At 44.4% G+C, this 22,072-nt stretch overlaps 1 protein-coding gene across 11 annotated transcripts in view; it reads right to left on the reverse strand.

Annotated features, from left to right (window-relative positions):
- Positions 1 to 731: 731 nt before the first annotated feature.
- The window catches only part of KYAT3 (kynurenine aminotransferase 3), a 496,355-nt gene continuing 475,014 nt past the window's right edge, over positions 732 to 22,072 (reverse strand). For all 11 annotated transcript variants that reach the window (XM_069232317.1, XM_069232320.1, XM_069232316.1 and 8 more), the window contains one exon: positions 732 to 1,973. In XM_069232317.1, coding sequence (XP_069088418.1) covers positions 1,911 to 1,973 — 63 coding nt within the window. In that variant the 3' untranslated portion in view covers positions 732 to 1,910. The remainder of the gene's footprint in view (positions 1,974 to 22,072) is intronic.

The following is a 22,072-nucleotide window of genomic DNA, read 5'->3' on the forward strand; positions in this document are numbered from 1 at the left end:
GTGATAAAGGGATTTGCATTTTTAAGTTGTCATATTGTCTTTAATAGAATATTAGCTTTACCGAAGTTAGAAAAATCCCCATCCTTTTAGCAACCAAAGATTAACAACCTAGCAACTGCCAGTCCACAAAGGAAGAAAATCAGCTCTTTTGCAGATCCTTTAGGACAACTGATCTTATTCTAGGGAACTCACTTTCTTACCCATCTGCACTTTCATCACTACAACTCTCCAGGCCAGTAGCCGAGCAAACCATGATGCACTTAAACACAGCACCCTCCAAATGGTCTGCCTTCCTTAGCTTGGGCCATCAAAGGTGCACTAACTGTAATAGTGCTGTGGCTTGCATTTGTGCTCATTCAAACTACGCAATAGAGAGGCATAGCTAGCTGGTAATAGTGGTAAGTTAGTCAGAAATGCACAACCGACCTAACTGCAGGTTTTTTACACTACTGTTCTTATGGCATTTTCCTTTCTCAAAATGCTTGAGCTGTTTTTACCATGATGCCACTATCAGTCAGAAAGAATGCACCATCATCTACTACAAAGCGTCTGGTCATGGGGTAAAAAGTCAGAGCATTGCTTCTTTTCTCTAACTGTCCTAATGTTAGCACAATTTGCACAAGACAGTAAAATTGGCCAGGAGTCAACAAATACTGCTTCATTACTATAAGCAAAAAGAGGTGCTGCTCAAACTCGTTTTGTTTCTTTTGTATCTAAAAAAAACAAGGACATTGTAGGGCAAGAACAATTTATCAAAAATACTAAGCAAACCACTTCAGAAAGTTACATCATGATATGCAGTTTCAAATTTGATATAAGCAAACCATGACTTTTGATAGGATCCCAGTCCCAAACATAGGCCCTCATTATGATCCGCGCTGGTGATCAATAGAAGACCACCAGCACGACTAACCCCCCCCTTCAATAATAACCCCACCTCCCCCACCCGCCGGCCCAGCGGGGAAAAAGGCCCGTAACAGTGACTCCAAATGGAGCCGCGGACAATGTTGGTGTGTGGCGGGTGCAGCTGCACCAGTCATGCAGATCACTGCCCATAAATCGGGCAGTGACCTGGGCGATGGGGCACTGCACGGGGGCCACTGCACTGCCCATGCCAAGTGCATGGGCAGTGCAGGGGCCCCCAGGAGCACCACTTCCACCAGCCTTTCCCTGGCGGGAGAACCCGCCAGTGAAAGGCTGGTGGCAGAAGGGATCATTATCCGAGGGGCAGCGCTGCTTGCAGCGTTGCCCTGTCGGAAAATGATTCCTTCCACCATCAGGCTGCCTGTCGGTGGCAGCCTGGCGGTGGAGGAGGGCCGCAATAGGCGGCCCTCACTGTGTTCATTATATGGCGGTTCTGACCACCATGCTGGTGGCGGTCTTTGCACCTGCCGCCGGCATGGCAGTCTGAACCGCTGGGGTTCATAATGACCCCCATAATGTTGACATGTCAGGCTTGCAGCAGAATTCATATTTAACATATGAGTTGGGCTAGACAGGATCTTTTAAGTATCATTAGGTAATACCTATTTTGGCATAACAGAGGATAATTATTAGAGACAAAAGGTTCACACCCTACTAGAGATGGTTGATGAAATACAGATCACACACCATGCACCCATTAGCTTCAACTACTGTGTTTCTGTATGTTCACCACAAAATATGGTCTAAGGGGGTATTTATATCGTAAATAAATTACAACAGTTTTAATCCCAAATTACATTCGTTTCAGGCTGAAGTGTAGAAAGCTGTAAAAGTACGGTATTTAAAATTGTACTTTGTCGACACAAAATGCATTTATAATCTTCCCGAGATCGAACATCATATTCCATGATTAATCATCCTAAAAATACAATTATACAGCCATGTAAAACAACCATTGTCAGCCTAAATCAACCATTTCACAGTCATCACGGTTTCTCTTTAGTCCAGTTCTTCAGAATGGCCTCCGCTGAATCAAGTGTGCTGTCTTTCTGTAGAGGAGAGAATCGATATAACACATTAAACACAGCTAATAGTGCTGCACTTTTAAAGCTCATTTCTGAAACAAAATAATTTACTTTACATAGAGTTTATTTTTAAGTTTTAATATACATATTACATATACAATAACGTTTCTTATCCCTTTGCTTATTTTCTTCCTGCATAATAATACCATTGACCTACAGAGAAATCGTGTGTTTTAATAAGCTTTGCAGCACATAAAGGAGTCACTTTACATATGAGTAACTTACTTCGGACCTGCAATGTTAAGGGAAAAAAAGAAAATCTAAGGGGTCGCCATTTTAAAATATATTACGTTGTGTGAAGTTAATGAACAAGTGGGTCATAGCTTCATAAGTAAGTCAACGATGAGCATCAATAGTTAAGATAACTTACTAACGTTATCAGCTTCCAGCTGCAGCTAGTCACCTCAAGACACACAGGCGACAGGCAGCTCCGCTCTTGTTCCTCAATACAAATACAATGCACATTCCATGGGCCTTTACCTCAACATTCAAAACCACTGAGAGAAACACCCACAACCAACTTACATATAATACCACAAATACTTCGGAGCGCATTGGGATGAGAAAACAAAAAGTAATGTGTGAAGCCAGAGTCGAGTCATCACTGAGGAAAAATATCCGCAAATAAAGCAATGTCGGTAATCTGTTGTATAGTAAAGTGTACCTAAAGACTGAGCTGGGAGTTATAGGCTCAGGCTCTTGCTAGACTTGGCCGCCGGTATACATTTTTCTTTAAGTAACATGTACAGACAGGCAGCGAGGTCTATATAAATCTGCCCTTAATGCATTTATGGAACCTTTTATTGTCAAATCCTCTGTCGGACAATAGACGCTTGATTAGACATCCTGTCTCCAAACAATGTTATACTAAAACTTTTCTGGCAATTTTTCGACTAGTGGCAAAAGAGGGGCGCTTGTATAATTGGCATTCGCATAATCCATATACAGGAGTCCTGTGCTCAAATTTACAATATCTAACTTACTGACTCTCAGGGCCTTATTACATGGGTTACGGTAAGGTTGTAATCAGTTCTTCGTGTCTGAATAGGGACCCTGTGCTTCAAGTTCCTCTCCCTGAGCAGATACCCCGTGAGATGTGCTATGAAGATCACGGCAAGGAATCGTGAAGAACATGCAGACTTCAGAGCGCAAACATCAGTACCCACTGTAATTGCTCATTAATGAGTAGAATTATCAATGCTGTAATATCAGGAGTTCTTGGTGGTTGATTACTGATGCATTTTTCACATCACTCGAATAAATACAGGTTTATTTAATTTGAAGTTTAAAGGATGGCACATTTGAAATGCCATCTTAGCCTTTGTATTTTTTCTCCCCGGTTTTGGTTTATGTCCATCGTCGGTGATCATCAGGTGCCATGAGCTTTGGAATCAAAGACGAGCATTTCTGCATTGCCCATTTAAACAAAAACCCATCCTGCACCCGTCCATCTGACCTGCCCTGGATATCAATGAAGCAGTCTTGGGCAGATATATTCTTTGGCCTACCCAATAAAGGATGGGTTTTTTGCAGGTTGATTATCAGTTGTGTGCAAATGACAACAAGTAGGTACATTATTTTAAGCCATTGCAGGATTGCTCTTTGAAGAGAAACAGCAATAAGGAAAGGGATTTTGCATAACAGTGATTGCAAGGAAGATGTATGGTTCATTGTCTCCTGCATTTGGCATCCATTGACCTAGGATGCAAAGAAGCTGTGGGCCATAGAGATCAGAGCCCTACAGTACAAAGCATTAAATGCTTTGTGTAAATACATAAGTATCGGAACTGCTCTCAAACTGTCTTGACCATAAATAGTTGTTCTCAAATGACAACTGTTGCTGTCCCAGTTCATGTAATGCACCCCAAATGTTTGCCATTTTGGAGTCTAGCTTATAGGAATGTTGAAAATAGGTTGTCAAACCATGTCCTCGAGATTGCCTGGGCGAGATAGTGCGGGACCGGCAGTTTCACGGATAAAGCTTGAAGGTTCTGCTGCATCCAGGAACAGCTTTTTAAGCAGTAACGTACAAGTTACTTAGGTTCGGTAATGATATATATCAGGTAGATACATATTCTTGTTGCAGATTCTTCACGTTAGAATTTCCCCCCCAGGCATCAGACTGGATCTGGAGATTTTTTCTTTGAGCAATAGCCTTGCGAGCCGGTAGGTGGCGTCGGTCGACTCTGCGGGCGTTGTTGACATCATAGTCACCATGATGACATCGGGAGTGGTACATAGACGCCGCCTCAGAGCTGTGACGTCAGTTTCTTTTCAGGACCTTCCACGCCAAAGCGCAGAGCCACGGAGAACTCTGAGATTGGTGTGCCAGCGATAAGACCCTGAATGGGGAAGCCCTGTCCCTAGAAATCAGTTCACAGGCGGGGAGGATGTGTGGGCCGGTAAGGAATCTACAACTAGAATATGTCTCTACCAGATATATCATTACCAAAAGTAAATAACTTGCACATTTGAAAGAGACTTCTAGTTGCATGTTCCTTACCTTAGAATAGACACCCAGGCTACGCCATCCTCGGAGGTGGGCTGAGAAAGAACCGAACAACCAAAGTAGCCGTCCAAATGGACCTAACCTTCCAGGCAGTAATGTTTAGCAAATGTGTGCACGGATGCCCACGTAGCTTCCTGGCATATATCCAGGACTGGAACTCCGTGTGCTAAAGCAGTGGAAGCAGCAGTCGCTCTGGTGGAATGAGCACGCAAGCCCTCATGGGGTTGCTTCTTGGCCAAAGCGTAGCACATCTTGATACAAAGAAGTACCTATCAAGAGATGGTACATTTTTGCACCACCTTCCCTTTCTTCGCACACACACATATCCAACAAAGAGTTGATCATCCATCCGCAAATCTTTATTACGATTGAGATAGAACGCTAACGCTCTTTTTGGGTCCAGACGGTGGAGTCTCTCCTCCACCTGAGAAGGATGTGGAGGTGTGTAAAAAGTAGGCAAGGTGATGGACTAGCCGACATGAAAAGGTGTAACAAACTTGGGAAGAAAGGAAGCCTTAGTGCGCAACACCACTTTGTCAGGGTGTATAGACAAGTATGGGGGCTTTGAAGAAAGAGCCTGAAGCTCACCCACTCTGCGAGCAGAAGTGATGGCATCAAGAAAAACAGTCTTGAAAATAAAGAGCCGTAATGGACAATTGTGCATTGGCTCGAAGGGAGTACACATTAAGAAAGTAAGTACAAGATTGAGGTCCCACTGAGGCATGATAAATGGAGTGGGAGGAAACAAATGGGTGAGACCTTTAAGGAATCGATTGACAATAAGAGACTTAAAGGGTGAAGGCTCATCAGGTAACCTATGAAAGGCAAAAATAGCCGATAAATAACTTTTAAGGGTGCCCAAAGCAGAGCCCTGCTGGGCTAAAGAAAGAATGAACAAAAGAACCTCAAAGAGGAGCAGAGAGGGGGTTAACAGATTTGTTGGTACATCATGCCACAAATTTATACCAATGACAGGTGTATACCGTATTGGTGGAGGGGCGCTTGGCTGCCAAGATAATGGCACAGACTTCGGGTGCAAGGTCATAGGCCGCCAACTGCTGCTGTTCAGTCTCCATGCATGAAAGTGGAGATTGGACATATTTGGGTGGAGAACCGTCCCCTGCTAATGCGACAGAAGATCCTCCCGCAGAGGCAGTCTGAGTGGAGGATCCGAGGCCATGCTCAATAGCTCGGGATACCATAATCTCCGTGCCCAGTCCAGAGCCACCAAGATAACTTGGGCCCGGTCATTCCTGATCTTCTTTTCGAACTCTGGACAGAAGTGGAATAGGCGGAAAGGAGGCCGGAGTTCCACTTGAGATGAAAAGCGTCTCTGAGCGAGTGTCGCTTTGGAGATTCCAATGCTCAAAACGGCTAACATTGCGCATTCTCTGCGGAGGTGAACATATCTAAGCAAGGCACTCTGCACTGCTGAAAGAGACCTTGCGCCACCTCCGGATGAAGACGCCATTCGTGATCGGCTGTGCATCGATGGCTGAGTTTGTCTGCTCTGGCGTTCAGAGAGCCCGCCAGATGTTGAACCACCAGGGTAAAGTTCTCGTGTTCCAGACATATCCAGAGGTGTAGTGCCTCCTGACAAAGGGCAGAGGACCCTACTCTGCACTGTTTGTTGCAGTACCACATGGCAATAGTGTTGTCTGTGAAAACTTGCACTACTTTCCCTTTGAGAGAGGGAAGAAATGCTTTCAACGCAAGCCTGGTTGCCCAGAGCTCCAGAAAATTGATATGGAGCCCAGACTCCGCTGAAGACCAGAGGCCTCTGATCTCCACCTCTCCAATGTGGCTGCCCCATCCCAAAAGTGACACATCTCTCACTATGGATAGATCTGGATGGGGAAGGAAGAGGGGTCTTCCGTGGACCCAATGAGGATTCGAAAGCCACCACTGCAGTTTTTTGCATTCCCCTCCGAGATGTGGACTATGTCTGAGAGATTTCCCTGATGCTGCGCCCAACTGGAACTTCAAGTCCCACTGCAGAGCCCACATATGCCATCTGGCATGTGTCACTAGCAGGATGCAGGAGGCCATGAGGCCAAGCAACCTCATAGTCAGTCTCACCAAAAACCCAAGCCAAAGGCTGAAAGATCGGAATCATAGCCTGGATATCTTGGACTCACTTTTCGGGAGGATAGGCCTGAAACTGGACTGTGTCCAGAGCAGCTCAGATGAAAGGGAGCAACTGAAAGGGAAAGTGTGACTTCGGCACGTTTATAGTGAACCCCAGCATGTGCATGAGGTTTGCTGTAGTCTGAAGGTGGGAGACAATTTCTGGGGCGAGTCCGCCTTCAACAGCCAGTTGTTGAGGTAGGGGGGAAGACTGAAACCCCCTACCTGTGCAGATGAGCTGCAACCACCGCCATCACTTTTGTGAACACCCGAGGGGCGCTGGTAAGGCTGAAGGGGAGCACAGTAAATTGAAAGTGCTCTTGACCTACCATGAATCGTAGCTAACGTCTGTGGGGAGGCAGGATGGGAATGTGGAAATAAACGTCCTGCAAGTCCAACACTACCATCCAGGCTCCTGGGTCCAAGGCAGACAGGACCTGAGCCAGGATGAGCATTCTGAATTTCTACTTCTTGAGGACGAGATTGAGGTCCTGAAGGCCTAGGATAGGACGTAAGCCTTTGTCTTTTTTGGGCACCAGAAATTAGCGGGAATAACAACCACGACCTACTTCTGGCGCTGGAACCTTCTCTATGGCTCCCTTGGCAAAGAGAGCTCCAACTTCCTGGCAGAGAAGTGCCAAATGATCCTCCGGAATACAGCTGACTGATGGAGGCTGGTTGGGCAGATTCGAAGGGGAGGGAGTAGCCCCTTCGAACGATCTGCAAAACCCACCTGTCACAAGTGATGGATTCCCAGTGTGGCAGGTGATGGCGAGTCCTGGCGCCAACTGGACCGGAGTGAGGGAACGGACTAGGAGGGTTTGAAGGCAGCAGTAGGGGAAGGGGTGCCCTGGGCAGACCTGGTTCCCTGTCCCACACCCACGTGGGATTCCGCGTTCCCAGCCACGCAGCTGCTGAACAGCATGGGTGGTACAGTGGTTGGGATAGAGACGTGACCGGGATCCCCTTCCGTGGCCATGAAAGGGACAAGAGGTGGACTACTGGGGGCGAGGGGTAGTGGAAAGGCCGAGGGACCAAGCCATAGCCTGGGAGTCCTTGAACCTCTCTGAAGCTGAGCCTGCCTTGTCTCCAAAGAGACGGGAGCCATCAAATGGCATGTCCATAAGAGTCTGTTGGACATCCCCTGAAAAAGGTAGATGTACGCAACCAGGCGTGGTGCCTCAAAGCCACCATCATCATAGCCGATCTACCTAGACAGTCGGTCGTGTCCAACTCACATCTGATTGTGGACTTTGCTGCATCTCTCCCATCGGTGTCAGCTTGGGAGATGATAGAATGGGCCTCTTCCAGTATCTGTGGCAGAACTTACACAACCGTATCCCACAGAGAGTGGCTATAGCGGCCCTAAAGGCATGCAGTGTTCACTGACTGCAGCGCGAGACTGGAGGAAGAAAACATCTTCTTCCCAAATTGTTCCAGCCTTTTTGATTCCCTATCCGGGGGTGCGGAAGGGAATGCGCCAGAGGAAAAGGATGCCTGGATGACAAGGCTCTCAGGCGTGGGGTGTTGGGACATGAATTTAGGGTCGTTCGGGGTGGGCCGATGGCGGCGTGCAATAGTCCTGTTCACAGGAGCCCCTGTGTTTGGTCTGGACCAAGTACCCAATAGGACATCGGTGACGGCTTCACTGACAGAAGAGGCTCACATGTGGAAGTCCCTGGCTGAAGCACCTCCATCAGGAGATTAGACCTGACCTGAAGAGTAGGCAGCTCAAGGCTGAGGACCTCAGCCGCCCTACTGACCACCATGGAATAAGTCCCTCCCTTCGCCATAGCCACAGTAGGAGACCTCATGCCAGCGTCTGGAGAAGTGTCCAGGCCACCGGCCTCACCCAACTTCTGTGCCCAGTCCAAGTTAGTGTCATCCTGGTTTTCATAAGGGTCCAGGGACCCCTCCAATCCTTCACCGAATTGGTACCCATAAGAAAAATGGTCAGAAACCAACCTAGGGTGAATAGGTCCCATTGAAGAAGGAGGCGGCTCGGCCGCCGCCGGTCCGATTTTGAGTCATCGGGATGAAGATCAGGTCGACATCAACGTTGAGAGCAGATCCGAAGGTGACCTCCATGGCTGGTGCCGGAGCCGGAGCTGCCAGCGCGGAACCCGAAGGCCCCATGACCCAACCCCTTGGGCCCAAAGGCGCCGTAGTGGGGTCGGCCTGCCCAAAAATGAGGCGCATGGCCTCATAAAACTCCTTTAATTGGGCACGGGTTCTCTGGCTCCCGCAAACTCTGGGAAGCATGGAGCGGACCCAGAAGCAGGCTCCGAAGATGGAGGCCTCAAGCCAAGCGACAGGGTGAAGTAAAAGGGTGACAGGATCTCTTCAACAACTTCTTCTTCGGGGACATCACTCGGCACACCAAAAAGCTCACCAAAAACTCGACAAAAGGGTTGAAATCGGTCAGAAAGAGACCAGGGAAGCTCTCTTCGGATCAGCGCGTGGCACGGAAAGAAAATAACTGATGTCACTGAGCTGAGGCGGCGTTTATGTACTACTCCCGACGTCATCACAGCGACTACGATTCCAACGATGCCCGTGGAGTCGACCGATGCCACCTACCAATGCGCAAGTGTATTGCTCGAAGAAAAAATATCCAGATCATGTATGACGCCTGGGGGAAAATTCTAAGGTAAGGAATCTGCAACTAGAAGTCACTATCAGATATTAGCATTCTTTAAGGTTTCTGTCACCAAGAGCAGCACAGAAAAGAATGCCAGGAAACTAGTTAAATCATTTTGGTTTAGCTAAGGACCATAATTGTAGTTATCAATTGTGCAGCAGCACTGGGGCCCAGAGGTGTGAAAGGCCATTAGGAAATCCAAAATACCATTTCGTTATGTACAAAAGGCATTTGTGGTGGTGCAAAATGTGATTCCTACCTTACAGAAATCGCATTTTGGCAATCACAAATTAGGAACTCACAAATAGGGATTTCCAAATTGAGATTTGCTAACTGCATGTAAAACGGATTTTATACAGCGATTAGTCACAAAATGGGCATTTAGGAGATGCAATTTCCACTGATTTAGATCAGGTGATAACCAGGTTCAAAATAAAAAAAGTCAGCAGGCTCTTTCACAATGGTGGCTTTGTACGTTCTGGAGAGGAGGATGATGATTTTGGCTGGGAGGCACCAGAGGAGGAGAAGTTTTTTAGGATGAGGTCACCCTCTTTAAACAGACTGAAGAGATTTATGAAGAGTACAGACTCAGCCGTCAGGTAATTCTTGATTTAACTGCTGAGTTACAATCTCAGCTACATGTGCTAACACACAGAAGCAACGTAATCCACCACATGTGCAGGTATTGTGTTGCATACACCTCTTAGCTTCTGGCAGTTACCAGGGGGTCAATGGCAGTGGTGGGGGAGTGTGACAAAGTGCCTTTTCCAGGTTCTTTGGTAGGTTTCTGGGCATCATGGTGAGCAAACTTAAACAACATACATCTTTTCCCAATACCCCCCAATTATCGCAACAAACAAAATTGATCAAAGGCTGTGTTGATAGGACACATATTGCCATATGCCCCCCCTCAACAAATGAATTCATTTACAAGAACAGGATAAGCTCACACTCAATCATCGTGCAGGTAATGTGTGTTGCACCCTTTATCATAACAAACCTTGTGGCCAGATTCTCAGGCAGCACCTATGACTTATTCATGTTCTGCCACAGTGGAATACAAAATGGACTGTCACAGGGAGAAGTTGGTGATGGTTTCTTACTAAGTAAGAGAATTGCAGACTTAATGAATTCAGTGGCTACAGTGGCCAGAATGGCAGAATGGTGTGTGTAATGTGACCTAATGGTTTCCCTTTTCATGCTTTTAAGGTGACAGTGCATTTGCCTTGAGTCCCTGGATACTTACACCATACTGGACTCCAAGGACAAGAAGTGAAAGGCAGTAAACCATGGCGCACAGGACAACACGTGCAATCATAGAGAGGACATTTGGGATCCTAAAGTTCCGGTTTCGCTGCCTACACAAAACCGGTGGGGTACTGCTGTACAGATCAGAGACATGCTGCAAGATAATTGCCACTTGTGCCATACTGCACAATATTACAATGAAGAAGGGTCTGCACAACATCCCCATAGAGCCTGATTCCAACTCTGAGGATGACTTACCACCACTACATGTGCAGCTGGAGGGTACACTTGCAACAGAGGGGTGAACACAATGCACAGAGATCACCAACAACTATTTCTGAGGTAACAGTAATGACAACATCTAATAATGAGACAGCACAACTGATGGTAATGCTTGGTGCATATCTGAGAGGCCACCTTTTATTTGGGTAGCAACAACATTGTTTAAAACAAGGATCAACTGCATCCTTGTGGATTTAACATTGTGACACAATATAAAACAAGTGTGTAGAGCATACCAAAACAAAGGCGACTCATTCTTCTGAGTGTTCAGAGGTTCACTTTTTCTGGCCTCAGGGGTTAGGTGCCTTGTCAGCAGCACTCGGCTGTGGGACTTTTGACATGTTAGTCACAGAAGTGTGTCGGCTTGAACACCTGTAACTGCATGCCTCCTGAATGGATGTGCCACTGAGGCGAAAGCCCTCTTTGCTCTCAGATTAGGGCAGGATGTTGAGTATACAGATGTTGTGGCTATGTATATTCTCAGGGGCCGTGGTCACCTGAATTAACCCACTTGCAATGTCCTGACAGCAGTGCGCCCCATGTAAATCTGTATGTTGACAGTCCACCTTGCTAGTGTTATTGTAGCTACTGCCAGTCGGATGATGGAACGTGTGAAGGAATAAAGAAATTCCAGGTACTCTCTGTGCCTCTGTCTCTGCACCCAGTGCTCCTTCTCCACTGCAGCTAGCCACCATTCCTGCCCTTACTCCAATTGATACATCCATTCATTGCAGATACCTATTCACCATCCTTATTTGTTTTGTTTGCAAGCGCTGTGCGGAGATGGTGGACCTCTCCAAGCATCAAACACAGGAGACCTCTCCGACATGTCGCCAGACACATTATCAATATGGACTGTAGAGTATCGGCATTTGCACTGTCTGTATGTCCTGCCCTTTAAAGTTGTGGGGTCCCTACCCTACGATTGCCCTTCATCACTGTCAACAAACTCTGGCAGTGGTGAGATGGTTGCTCTCCTGGGAGTTGGAGTTGGGGTGATGGGCTTAGTGGATGGTGCTGTTGTGTTCTCAATATCTGCATGAGTGTCAGTAGCCCCTTTGGCTGCAATAGGTCCTGACATGTCCAGGCTGTGATCTGTTGAAATGCATGCATATAATTAGTGTAAATACATGGTTAATTTTTGTCCACAATAATGTAACTGTAATTCATGTGTTTGGGACATGTTTATGTTGTACAGTTGTTTTTGGTGCAGTGCAGAGTACAACAGGCAACTGATATGTACCACTACCCTGCTGTGATGTCTGATATATGGATTTGTGAAAAATATGTTATGTTAGGTAAGTGAAGGTAAAATGGCATACCCTGGCCACACTCTCTATTTCCAGTGTCACCTCGATGAGAATCTCCAAGGGAGTGGAAAGGGGGTGTTTTGAAGGTCCACCACCTGCTCCGCTTCCCTCAGCCATCCTGCTGACCACCTTCTCCTCCATGCGGGACCTCAGGTTGTACCACCATTTTCCGATCTCAGGTATGGCCCTCTGGGTCACACCAAGGGAGTTAACCTTCTCCAGGATACTGTTCCATATCTTGGTCTTCTGGGATTCTGAACCAGTAAATGATGCCTTTCCAAACAGCGGTCCATGTGTACCACACATTTTTTCATTAGCAACTCCAAATTCTTGTCAGACCTTCCTATTCCTGCTGCCAGCAACAGGGATGTGGAATTCCTATCGCCCGACGCCCAGGACATCTTGTTTGGGGTCAAGGGCAACAAGTTTTTATGTTTACTTTGTCCTTGGGACAAGTAGGCCCAACCCCCTGCAGCACAAACCCTTTGGCTGCCTGTTTACAGAGAGTTGAGCTCTCTGCAGTTGAGGTAATGTGTTTCCAAAAGATAATGCTGTTCGAACTTGTATTTATGGTTCATTATTTGAAAGCCTACATTATTAGGGTGCGTGCTGTAAATAAATGTTTTAAGGTCACACTTCACTACTGACGTTGGTTCCAGTACAAAAAAACAAAAACGTGTACACACGTTTGAAAAGTTTAGGCTAAGAGGCTAAGTATAATGCTCCCAGAATGCTCTTTGATTATATGCAAATGAAGTGTCATTTAGTAAAATGTGTTGATGCATGCTAGTATTTCCCAAAAATATTTCTAATGGAAAATCAGTGTAACCATTTTCAACACGATTATGGGAAGCATGAAAATAAACAAACACTGACAAAGCCAACTGATCTGACATATTTTTATAAGTCTTTTAGTTTCATCAATGCGTGTCTTGTTTTGACATGGCTTTTGTAACACTTTATTGTTGTGGGAGCTAACAGGCCCTCAACATTGTAACAAACATTGGCAAACCCCCCCCAAAAAAGTTTTTGAACTCTTAAAGCACGCGTTGCCACCAGCGGCATAACAAAGGCCCCGCAGCCGCCCTCCAGGGGGCCCCGTCAGCACAGCACCTGCCCTGAGTGAGTCTGGAGAGGGGGCTCCTCCATGTTCTTTGCAAAGGGGCACCCTCCAGTTTCGTTACGTCACTGATTGCCACTGTAGTTCCTGACACTGAACAAAACTACTTTGTGTGGCAATATGCTCCTTGTGGAAGAGCAGAATGCGATCACTCACAGTAAAGCCAGCCGAAAGAGAGAGAAATAGAAGTTTAATAAAAACAAAATGTCTTTGTTAACACCAGACCTAATTAGGGACCAAGACCCACATGTAGGTAGCTTTTTGCATGTCGCAAACAGCGACTTTCGCTGTTTGCGACGTGCAAAAAGCACATTGCGATGCACAAACCCAGTTTTGCGATTCAGTAACCTGGTTACCAAATCACAAAACGGGTTTGCGACTCGCAATTAGTAAGGGGTGTTCCCTTCCTAATTGCAACTCGCAGTGCAATGTAGGATTGTTTTGTGACCGCGAATGCGGGTGCACACCAATCGCAGTTTGCACCCATTTCAAATGGGTGCTAACACTTTCGCAAAAGGGAAGGGATCCCTATGGGACCCCTTTCCCATTGTGAATGTCACTGTAAACATTTTTTCAGAGCAAGCAGTGGTCCTGCGGACCACTGCCGGCTCTGAAAAAATGAAACTAAAATGTTTCATTTTTCGTTTTTGTTATGCATCTCGTTTTCCTTTAAGGAAAACGGGCTGCATTACAAAAAAACCCCAAAAAAACTGCTTTATTGAAAAGCAGTCACAGACATGGTGGTCTGCTGTCTCCAGCAGGCCACCATTCGTGAGGGGGTCGCAAATTGCGACCCACCTCATGATTATTCATGATGTGGGCATTTGCGAAGCCCTTGCGAATCACAGATGGTGTCAAGGACACCATCCTACATTTGGATTTGCGACTCGCAATTTGCAGGTCACAAATCTGAACCTACCTACTTGTGGCCCCAAATTCTTAAAGAAAGTCACAAAAGTGCACCCATGGTATATGTTGTACCCCTATAAAATATTTGTGAACTGTATTTTAGCGTGGGTAAATACGATGTGTAGATTTGCTCATGTGAAAATCTATTGAGCATTTGCAAGTTCATTTTCCCTCCAGCACTTTCTTCCCAACCCTGGAAGAAGTTCTAATTCTGCCATTGTCAGGAGTAAATGTCCAACCTTTCTTATTATGGGAAAATATTAGAGAGAAGCTGGTAAAAATCTTTAAAACATGCAGGTTAGTAGGTTTGCAGACTCAAAGGCATTCCAGCCCTGGAACTATTGCTTTCTGCTTCCTCCAGCCCAGTATGCAGATCTGCTACAGTGGGGATTGAAATTCCAAGTATTCAAGCCCTACTATGGTAGTAGCCCTGGCATAATCAGAGAGGCTATTAATTGCTGCCATAATTTGTCACCACACTACATGGCACCAAAGGGACAAGTAGATCCTTTTACAGGACAAGTAGATTTGAGAAGCAACCTGTCCCCTGGACAAGTAGATATTTTAATAAATTCCACACCCCTGCAGCAACCTTGGCCCCAATCTTCCTTGGACATACGATTGTACAGGAATTGCCAAAAATCACTCCAGGTATTGAGTCAGGAGCCCTTATTCTTTCAAGGACCTTGCTAGGCTTCAGGGTAGTGGCCACATCCTATATTTGCAAACTCCCTGGTCTGACATCATCATTTTGCATCAAAAATGCAACTTTTCCTAATTTCCTATTAGGAAATCACAATTTTGCTTTTACGAAAATTGCTATTTCCTAATTGCAAATACAAATCCATTGAAATCGCTATCAGTGGAATCGGCGGGTGAGTACATACTGTTTTGCAATTCCCAAATAATGATTTCTATGGATTCAAAATTTGGAAATCCCATTTCCGGAATTTCGTACATAAGTCCCTTAATTTCTAAATGATGGCTTCAACCTAACCAGAAGATACTGTAAAATGTTGCTCTAGAACCTTTGTTATATTAAAAAGTGATGGGCTACAAGATAGGCCCACAGTATGAATATCTTGACCGAGAGCTCAACTTGCATGGAGTCAAGCGTTGGGCCACCATCAGCTTCAGGGACCACTCCCTCAAAGCCTTCGGATGCATGGCCCAACACTCGGAGCACGACTTCGGGTCATGGTCACACTCCAGGCACCAAAGACACATGAGGTGCGGATCCATCATGTACATCGCCCAATGACTGAGTCCGCAGGGCTTGAAGCTGGACTTTCTATAGAACATCCTTAACGAACCAGGAGCAGAACGCAAAAAAAAAAAAAAAAAATAAATAAATAAAAATAACTTGACAAAAAGTTGGAAAAAGCCAGTCAAATAGTGGCTGAGGGGTAGCACTCTTTGGATCAGCGCATCCTGGTGCAGAAAGAAAAGAACTGACGTCAGCATGCCAGGGTGGTGCCTATAGCGGGCCTGTGACATCATATCCAGCACAGATGGCACCGAAGACTGACGCGCAGCCGATTGACACCACCGAATGGCGCAGAGGGGTACTAACTGCTCAAGAAAATCTTCGGGATCCAGTATGACACCTGGGGAGAATTCAAAGGTAAGGAATCTGCAATTAGAAGTCTCTATCAGATCAAAAAAATTGACTATTACATCTCTTAAAACTAGGAAAGCACCCAAACCTGATGTTTTTCCGGCCACATTTCACAAAACATTTCAAGACTTATTAATACAACATCTCCAAAAACTATTCCTACATTTTGACTCTTCTGGGATCTCCTAGACCATACAAATTGCAGATCTATTTCACTCTGAAGATACAGACAATTAAATCTATGCCAAAATCTTAACATCCAGACTAGAGAAGCTTTTGCCCCCTGTTATTCATCCCACCGAAACTGGCTTTGTTAAGCGTAGACTTGCAGCAGATATTATCTGTCTTTTGTGTCGTGATTGAGAAAGGTGCATCACATCCCTCTCTCTGACTATGGCAATGGCACCTGATGCCGAAAAAGGCTTTGACAAAGTCTCCTGGTCTTTCCTAGAAGCAGTTTGGAATACATTCAACCTAGGTACACATTTCACCAGTATGGCTTTCTCCTTATTACAAACCTTCTGGTTGTATCAAGTTGCTGATCAATTATCAGACTCTTTGAGCATTTAAGAAGGCTGCCCTTTTTCCCCTTACTCTTTCTGCTATCTATGGAACCACTACTACACTCCATTTGAAGTGATATGAGATTTCAAGGGACTCCATTCCCTCCCCGACCCTAGAAGCTAGCCGCCTATGCAGACAATGTTCTTATCTTCTCCAGCAATCCACGCTATTTTAGATTGTATCACAAAATACAACTGTGTTTCAGAATACTCCTGCAATAGAAGAAAAAAACAAAATTTTCCTCAATATATTTTGCCTCCCACATCTGGCCCAAAATTCCAAATTGGAATGACAGCCTTCCTGTTTAAAATATTTAGGAACTGAGTTAAAAAAAGGTCATCTAATACAAGTACACACAAAAAAGCTAAGCTACTATCTAAAGTGAAAACAAAATCTATCACTTGGTAGGATTGCATTGAAACAGTTAAAGTGATGGTTGCCCCCCAGATAAACTTTGTACTTGGAATGCTTACTTTTAAGCTGTTTGATAACGTTTGTATAACTATTCATACTCCAATTGAGAACTTCATCTCTAGGGATAAAAAAGCCCAAATGTAATTACCCAAGCTTCAGCGAAAAAAATTGAACAACTCCTCGATCTGGTTTAATCCTCATATTAAAATGGAGCTTCAACCCGCATTCAGCAAGATATGTTTTTTTCTTCTCAAAGACCCGGACTCTCCAGAATCTCCTTTGTCCGTTTGCTATTTTTTCTGAGAAGCACAGAATTCAATAACTTTTAAAAAATTTAAAAATTAGGCAAAAAATATGATCTGGACTCTACAAAATTTCTTGTGGCTAGTGCCGGATAATATATATTGCACCTACTATCTAAAAATTATTGAAAAACACTGTCATTCTGATACTCACAATACCCCAAAAAGTGGCATGGCATTTGCCTCTCCAATAACATCCCCCCCCCCTTCACAGGCAATGTGAGAGTAAATCTGGAAAAATATTACCAGATACAAAATATGTCCACCTAATTTCTCAATGCAAATTTTTGACTATCTATACAACATTCTGGACTCTGGGATCATAAATTGGGGATGGTTGATTCTAACCAATGCTTGCATTGTGGAGACTCCATTGGCGAATTAGAACACCTTATTTTTCAGTGCAAATATATTCCCCCGTCTGGGCTCAACTGGAGAGTACCATTAACTCAATCTCTGCTAACAATATAAATTTAAATTTGCACACAGTCACTTTAGGTCCCTTCACAATTGTCCCTACACCCTTTTTCTGTAAATAAGATCTACATCTGCTGGACTTATTGCTCATGTTAGACATCAAAACTATCCTTGCCCGGTGCAAGAATCATAAAAATATCTCTTATTATGCGTGGTGGGCATGGGTATGCTCCATGGGAAGTGCAGAAACCTAATCTATAACAACAGTTTTATATTTCCTTTTCGAGAGCTCTCTAGAATAGATCTTAAAACAATTAAATCCCTAGAATCCCTGTAGAAAATTCTTAGAGTATAAAATACTTATCTTTATCTTATTCCCTACATCCCTTATTTCCTTCCTTCTTTGGTTTGTCTTTTCTGAGCCTCGTTATTCTCTATAATCTTCCTACCTGCCAAAGCATACATTTATGCTTGCCAATATGACATAACAGATCCATGTACAATTAGCCATGCATTTGATTCTCAGTATGGTTTGTCTGTTCTACAGTGGCTAAACCTCAATAACTCTCTGGAAGAAAAAAAATCACTATGGCCTCTTCACCATTTCTATGGTTTCCTTACACATGATCCCGTCCCCTAAGGCCTGTTGCTAGATGAACCCCCATATTCCATGTTTTGTACACTTAGGATAGGTATTTGTCTGCAATTCCCAGGAAACCAGAACCTTTGGATGCTGGGGCACACAAGACCAGAGCCATAATGCTTCCTGACACAGAAGCTGCAGCTCTATATACCCCTCGGCTTGTTGATTTACCACATTGTAGTTGCACTGTCTGTCAAGATCGGGACAGACTGGCCACAAAGGGATGGAAGAAAGGCTCTGAGTACCAGTCAAACTACCTGTGACTCCAGCAGACTGACGTACACCTTCTGCTGTTCTGGAGACTAGAAGCTTCTGATCTCCAGGTTCTCCAAATGAGCTCCTCACCCAAGGGTGGACACATCTGTGATGAACGGCCTCCCTTAAGCCAGGTTGTATTTCACATTCCACAATGTCAAATCCGTCACAGTGTCCCTGGAGAGTGTGATGGAACTTCATAAATTTCTACCATGTTGGGACCACTGCTTGGGGAGGCATCACAAGAGGTCCTTCATGTGCCAGTGTGTTTGTCTGACTAGCAGAATACGGGAAGCTAAAAGACTTAGCAAGCACAAGACAATCAGGACTTAAGTGCTTCATTGTGAAACATCAAAGTTATAATCTGAATATTTTGTATCCTCTGAGGAGGTAGAAAGGCCCGATTCAATGGAGTTTCCAGTACTGCCTCTATAAAAAAGAAACGTTGAGAGGGCATCAGGTGAGATTTGGCTTGCTGATGGCAAAAGCCAAGTCAAACAGCAACTACACTGTGACTTGCAAGCGTTGCATCAACACCAAGGACTTTGATGAGCCAGTCGTCCGGGTAAGGAAACACTGGGATTTCTGTATGTTTGAGATGGGCAGCAACTACTGCCTTCACCTTTTTGAAGACAGATGGTGCTGTAAGCATACCAAACGAAAGGACTGTGAAATGGTAATGTGCAGATCCCACTGTGAACCATAGATACTTCCTTGGTCACTGTAGGATCATTATATGAAAATACCTTCCTTGCGGTCAACAGACACCATCCAGTATCCTGCTTCCAGAGCAAATAACACCTGTGTGCCAGAGTACTGTACAGGTTATTTAGAAGGAACCAGTTCAGAACCCTTAGGTCTTAGATCGGATAAAGATCACTGTCATGTTTTAGAACCAGAAAGTACCTTGAATAGCACCCATGGCCCCGTACCTGCTCTAGCACCATGTCCACTGACACTTTTTCTAGGAAAAATCCTACATTTTGCTGAATGACCGGAAGGTGGTCTGCAAGATTTGGGGGAGGAGGGTGTAGCAAGGGAACGTATTTGGAGGTTTGCTGCAAGGGTAAGGCCTACCTCTTTTCCAGAATCCACAAGACATACTGTTCTGAAGTGATGGGGCTCCAGACATGGGGAAAGGAGGCTGCCTTTTCTTCAAACTGCACCCTCTAATAAGAAGGAACTAGGGCTGCTTTACTGTGGTGGCTGCAGAGGAGAATGAGGAAGAAAGGGGAAGGGGAGGAAAGGATTGGCCTCTTCCTTTTTTATGTCCTTGATACGGGCCGTACAGTGGGTTGGCTTGTTGTTGCTGTTGCTAGGGATTTTGGGATTGCAGTCTGCCTCAAAAGAGGAAGCCTCTAGAGAAGCCTCAAAATTACTGGTAATGTTGGTAATTCCACTGTCACAGTTTGTAACCTCAGTGATCTGGCAGTGGCCTTGCTCTCTCTATCTCTTGAACACCACTCTGCTGGCTACCAAAGAAGAAGTGGCTTCTTCCATACAGCAAGAACGGGCTCAGTGAGAGCTTTATGAAAGGAAAGACAAAGTTCTGCATCGCAAACTGTTGGATGTAACATCGCACTGAGAAGGATGGCCTGATGTTTGTTAAAGTAAGTTGAATGTCAAGAGCTTTGGCAGCCTTTTGTATGACCACATAGTATGATGAAACTCTAGTGCCACCTCTAGTGACTTCCTGTGCTTCTTCGTGGATGGCTCTGATGATGATGATGATGGTGGTGATGGTGGTGGTGGTGGTAACTCTATTGACTTCGACCTTATGTTTGGTTCGATGGTTGACTTGAACCATAATAGAACTTGGCCCCCTGGTGCTTTATGGCCTTGGGATGCATGCTTCTACAGAAGTTACAGGCATTGATGTTGCGGTTCAACCCCAGGCATCACAACCCGAGGTTGTGCAGATCTGTGATGGACATCTGCCTATCACAGTCCCTGCACAGTTTGAAGTCTGAACTATTAGGGAGAGAGAGCACTGTACTCCGCCAGTTAAGAAAATGTGGAAAGTGACAAACCTTGTGAGAATTCTCTGGGGAGGGCAAAGCTCTAGATTGGTAATAAAAGCGCTAAAAAACGGGAACTGACACCAGGGCCCAGTGGGGGCGTTTTATGGCCACTTCCAGCACTGAAGTAGAGCCATAGCATAGAGTTATTGAAAAATGTCCAGATTCAGTCTAATGCATGTTATTAAACATTTTAGGAATCTGCCCAAATAATTATTTATCCGAAACTTTTATTAATGCTGACATTATCAAGTTGGTGGCATTTAATTATGATCTGCTACCAACTCAAGCAGGATCTGAAGAACTAGGATCGGACACAAATTAGACTCACCACTAGTACTCACCACCAGTTTTATTCTCAAAATGTTAATATTACCTTCATTTGTATAGGTCTTTATGGCAATTCCACTTTTCTGAATAATGTTCTGTTTAGTTTTGTTTGGAGACATAGGTGCTCCAGATAAGCACTGAAATATCTCAAGTTTCCCGGAAAGAGTGGGTTTGACCCTGCCAAATCCTAAATGTTATTATTCAGCTATGATGTGCGACATAGCTTTTCTATAAGTTGAGTCTGGGGTGCCCAAGTAGACGGCTTTTTTGATTTGTTTTGCTGAGCAGATCTATTGTTAAAAGGACCACTTTAAAAACAGTGCATTCGGCTATTAATATCTGGAGAATCTGAGTTAGAGAGTTTATAATTAGAAAATGTAATGACTAGGCTCTTGTTGAGAAGGCATCTTTACTACCGGAGATCTTTCAGGATCATTATTGTTAAAGTTGGGGAAAACTGTTTTACACAGCTTGGCCAAATATTTCCCCAAAATTTTATATACATCTGATTTTAAGCTACAGAAGGAGTCATTTTTTATTTTTTTGCAAATTAGGGAATTCTTTTAGAGGACAGATAAAGCTCAACTCAAGGTAAAGCAGAACGGATTAAATACTGGAAACAATTGTTAGGCTTCCACATGTAAAAAGCAAGACATACTACACAATTTTGTATTCTGATGACTTAGATATTCATACAGTCTATGGGGGCAGCAAGCTGAATTCAAATATTGATCTGAATATACTTCATCTGTTGATAAACTTTAACAATCAGCTACTGATCTCACTAACTCTCATAATTTAATATTATAAAACATCTTCTGACTATTTAAGTGAGAGCATTCAGCAACTCTGCTTGCCCTCATTGCCAATATTAAGATTTACATTTTGTCCACAACTCCACAACTATTGGGTGTATATATTTAACAAATTATCAAAGATATTCAATATACAAGATTCACTTTCAAGTCATGCTGGGCAGTGATAATGGCAATATATATATTTTTTAACAACAGCTATATTCCAAACCCATTTTGGTTGCTATAATCATAGCCAGAAACTGTATTGTTTCAGCGTGGCTAGAATTTGATCTTGCAACCATATTGTCAATGGTGAGCAAGATCTCTTATAGAAAATTCCTTTCATACGTGTAAAAGGAAAGAAGATTGAAGAAGAGGGAAAGAAGGTCAAAAAGAGGCCAAAAGATTTGGGGCCTAATAAAGATTTCACTTGATAAGTATTTATCCATCCTCTCAGTAAGGTGGTAAAAAGCCTATGTATTATGCCGCTGAACACAATGTAGGATATGCTTTTGTATTACTTGTAAGTGCAATTAGGATTTAATTATTGGACATAAGA

The sequence above is a fragment of the Pleurodeles waltl genome, chromosome 4_2 (genome assembly GCF_031143425.1).
Source record: "Pleurodeles waltl isolate 20211129_DDA chromosome 4_2, aPleWal1.hap1.20221129, whole genome shotgun sequence".
Lineage (NCBI taxonomy): Eukaryota > Metazoa > Chordata > Amphibia > Caudata > Salamandridae > Pleurodeles > Pleurodeles waltl.